The sequence below is a fragment of the Limulus polyphemus genome, unplaced genomic scaffold (assembly GCF_000517525.1).
Source record: "Limulus polyphemus unplaced genomic scaffold, Limulus_polyphemus-2.1.2 Scaffold1170, whole genome shotgun sequence".
NCBI classification, from domain to species: Eukaryota; Metazoa; Arthropoda; class Merostomata; order Xiphosura; family Limulidae; genus Limulus; species Limulus polyphemus.
In genome coordinates this window covers 72,978-77,110 of record NW_013666780.1, presented here as the reverse complement: position 1 = coordinate 77,110, position 4,133 = coordinate 72,978, and the positions used below count along the sequence as shown (strand labels likewise).

At 32.3% G+C, this 4,133-nt stretch overlaps 1 protein-coding gene across 2 annotated transcripts in view; it reads right to left on the bottom strand.

Moving 5' to 3' along the window:
• Nucleotides 1-4,133, bottom strand: part of LOC106462454 (muscleblind-like protein 1) — a 74,591-nt gene that overhangs the window by 15,414 nt on the left and 55,044 nt on the right. For both annotated transcript variants that reach the window (XM_022389720.1, XM_013922374.2), the window contains exons 3-4: nucleotides 2,978-3,160; nucleotides 1,286-1,513 (exon numbers count right to left, since the gene is read on the bottom strand). In XM_022389720.1, coding sequence (XP_022245428.1) covers nucleotides 1,286-1,513; nucleotides 2,978-3,160 — 411 coding nt within the window. The remainder of the gene's footprint in view (nucleotides 1-1,285; nucleotides 1,514-2,977; nucleotides 3,161-4,133) is intronic.

Sequence of the window (4,133 nt, the reverse complement as noted above, 5' to 3'; positions counted from 1 at the left end):
ATCTGGCCCAGGAGCCTTATTGTTTTTTAAACTTGCCAATTTTTTCTTAACCAGCTCAGAATTACTGCATAACCTCTTGAACCTCCAAAATGCATATCTAGCATCTTTTTTCAGTATCCCTGTGTATTGTATCTGGTATTTACTCTCCTCTACCATGAATTGTTATTAAATCAGCAATGTAGGGTAAAATGAATAGATGATAGCTCTGACATCATATACTTAACACTGTAAAAGGTCGTGACATGCACACTTTGAACTCCACCCATGCATAAAGGAGTCAAACAGCACTTGCACTTCTTTTTTCACAGCAATACTTTTCTAATGAAAACAAAACTTAAGTTCATTTTTCACAATTCTTTTTATCTCATATGATGAATAAAACAGTGATTGCTAAGTCCATAATAACATCTTGCTATTTTTAATTAAAATATTCAAAGCTAATCCCATAATTCTGTAATTGTACATGCATTTGATCCTGAATTTAGAAACACCTCTGTAATCATAGTGCTGTATTCATTGAGTCCTTCTGTAATCATCATATTTTAAAAATGAGGTCCAGAATTGCATCTATAGTCAACATATCCTAAAAAAGGCCCTAAGTCATACCTAGTTACTTTATCATTATGTTAAAAGTAGCAATTTTCTAGTCTTGCACATGCAGCCACTTTATACAAAACATGAGTTAGTGATAATTCTATAATAATTTCTGTAAGTATTAAACAATATGTTTATCAGTAACTTATATTTTTTTTTTTACTTGTATTGCCAGGTGAAACATAAAAAACAAAAAAACATTTTATAGTATTCCATGTCTGAGAATAATTTGCTTAACCTATAAGGGTACTTCTTCATCTTCTCATGATTAGAAACTAGTGTGTGAATACTAAGCATGTAAGCTTAAAGTTCAAAATTATTTCTCCATTTCAGTTATAAAGAGATATTTTCAAAAATGGTAATACAAACACTTCTGTTTTTCATGCTTTTACATAGATATGAAATTGATGCTAAGTAAGTAAATAATTCTGCTCTGTAAAGAGCATTAATGAATAAGTGGTGATTGATGTCTTTGTGTGTGTTACAATTGTGTTACGATTACATTCTTGTATAAGCAGGGCTGAAAATACAGCTAACTGTTATTTCTTTATTAATATGCAAAAAAAAGAAAAGAATATTTCTAGAACATTACAAAACCTTCAGCAGATGCACACAACTATATGAAGCAGCTAATCTATAAGTCAGACCTGAAGCCAGAGAGGAAGAGCCAGTGAAATAATTATTATCCTACCAGAGAAGCGGCGTTAGCTCGGCTTTGGGCAGCCTTTAGCTGAGCCTGCAAATGAGGTGGGGGGTGAAAGTAGCGGCATGGGTCCCGTGTACAACGTCCCTTAACGAAATCCATACAGACCGTCACCATGCCTTCTGTACTGTCCACTGTCACGTGCTCAGGAGGGTGAGCGAAGCGGCACTCAGTTTCCACTCGTTTACAATTCCCACGCTGGAACTCTCGACATACCTACAGGGAAAGGGGAAGGAAAGTAGGTGGGGAAGCAGGAGAAAAATCTTTAAAAGACAAAGACAACCAGCCAGCAGAGACATAGATGGGGAAGTTTTTCTTTTTCTCTTTCACACAAATACACACAGCAAATCAAGAACAAATGCAGCACAGCATGCCATCTATTGCACCATGCATTTTGAAACATTGGCTTGGGCATTGCAAAATTCAATAGATAAAGTTTAAAAAATAAACAGTTGACACAATAAATACAAAAAACTTATGAATATAAGCAGAGAAATAAGTGCCCCCCCCCCCATGGTGTCTAGTCCAAAAACATCTGACACAATATGGTGGCACAACCGCTATAGTGTCAAAATTGATCTTTGACATCTGCATACATCTGAGTAATGAATGGCCAGTTATGTTATTATACTAAAACATGTTGGAGTTTTCCAAACATATGAAGAAAAAAATAATAAAATTTTACCACATATAAATATTGTTATATATTTTATTACATTGGTGTTGATTGTTTATTGAAAGTTTTTAATATGTCCAAAAAACATACCATCTACATGTTTTCAAACTAGTGTCATACATTTTAAAACTTACAGTATTAGCCACAATGGCTAAACAATGAATCAGACCGTAACTCAAATTTTAAGCCAGCATCAAGTAAATTAACGTTATGCTATTTTTGCAAACTTATTTAGATTTTATGCAACATTTTTCAACTCATATTATGTTTTTATATAACACACACATACACACACACACACACGCCAGTGCATACTGTTTTACACATTCCCAATAAAAAATACAAGTCCTTCTTTTTCATTCTAAGCTGGAAATATACTATTTTTTAATGAAAGTGATTTCTATCATAAAGCACATAAAAAAAAGAATTAAAACTTGAAGGAATTAAAATTAAGCATAGCACAACAATGAGCATGAAATCTGATTGAAAAACTAGGACTGTGCCCAGTTTTATAAGATATTTTTAGCTGTTTTGAGAAAATTTTGTATATTGATGTTGCTGTTAAATAAACAGTTCCACTTGCATTATTATATTTTCATGCATGATAAAATTTTGGAACAAACAAATATTTCACATGTATTACAGGTTCGTATTCATACCTTTTGGCAAAGTATATATATATACAATGCTCTTTTTCAAGGTTCAGATCCATATTGTATTCATTTTACATTTTCTATGATGTAATGTTTTAAAAAATGTAATGTTAATTACCATATATATCATATTCTGAATATTGTATTGATAGCTGTTATGTTGATCTACAACTACACCTATTCCAAGTCAATTATTTATATACTGGAAACTCACACACAGGAGTCATGTGTATAGTCACTAAAATATTATTATAAACAAAATGCAACAATTAAATATGTACACTATCAATCTTATATATACTTCTGTTGAACATTTATTAAGTTTAAGTATCTATATCACATTTGACATACCTCTAATCTGTCAGTCCGTTGCACTTTTTGTGTGGCAACGAGAGGAGTTGGGAGTACACTGAGTGGTGCTGTCATCACATCTGCAGGCATCATACTAACCATAGGGCTTGGGCTCAGGTAATGAGCAAAGGATGTAGCTGAAGCAACAGTGGGAAGAGCAGCCAAATACGGATTTGTTGTTGCCTTAAATGTAAAATTAGTTGTTAGATAAAAAAGTACTAATTCTAAGTTGAAATTCTACTTTAGTATGGTCTGATAAAATTGAAATAAATTTATATGTAAGTCTGTGCATTCAATCTTGAGGCCTTGAAAAACCCCTTTGAACCCCACTATGAAATTTTGAAAAGTTAAATTTGCATAGTTATTTTACATGATTCCTCATATGCATGCTAGTTCTCATATGATGTATATTATGTTAGAAGACTGTTTTGTTTGATTTAGGAACTCACAGTTATTGCTAGGACCTACAGTAATTAGTTTTATCTTTTTTAAATGGATGGAAAGTAGCTTATGCAGTTAACTGATTGGTTTTCCTCTATTGATATTAAACATTACTTTTCAAAATTAATAGTTTGATATTATAGTTTTCATATCCTTTTACTCAGGGGTGAAATTCTGCCAGTACTCACCAGTACTGAGTACTGGAACTTATTTTTTAAGATGGTACTAGTACCAGGACTTATTTGAATTGTTTTGTAATATTTTTTTGGTTATAGGAAGATTTTTTTTCTTTTTCAAAAAACAGGTCTACTTCACCCAGCTGAATGCCTCTACATTTTTTTTTTTGGGGGGGGGGAGACTTTACCTCTGTTTTATTGATGTTAAATGACATAGGTAATTCATCCCATTTAGTAGTAGTTGTCATTATTGCTATTAGCATATCGAAAATTTACTACTAGCTATGCTACTGTCAGTGTTTAAAGGTCTTACTTGTAGATTATTTAATGCAATATAATACAGTCAACTAGTTAGATCTTAGATAAAAAGTTTACATTTAAGATTGTGGTTTCCTTACATGCCTCTATTTAAGCTACTTTCAATATTGTTACGTCTCGGTTCGTTATTTAATTTTCCGTAACTTCGTTCCGACGAAACTTTAGCGACACAAGTCCTTTCTTAAATAAAACCGGTTTATTCTTTCCGAATACAACTTTAC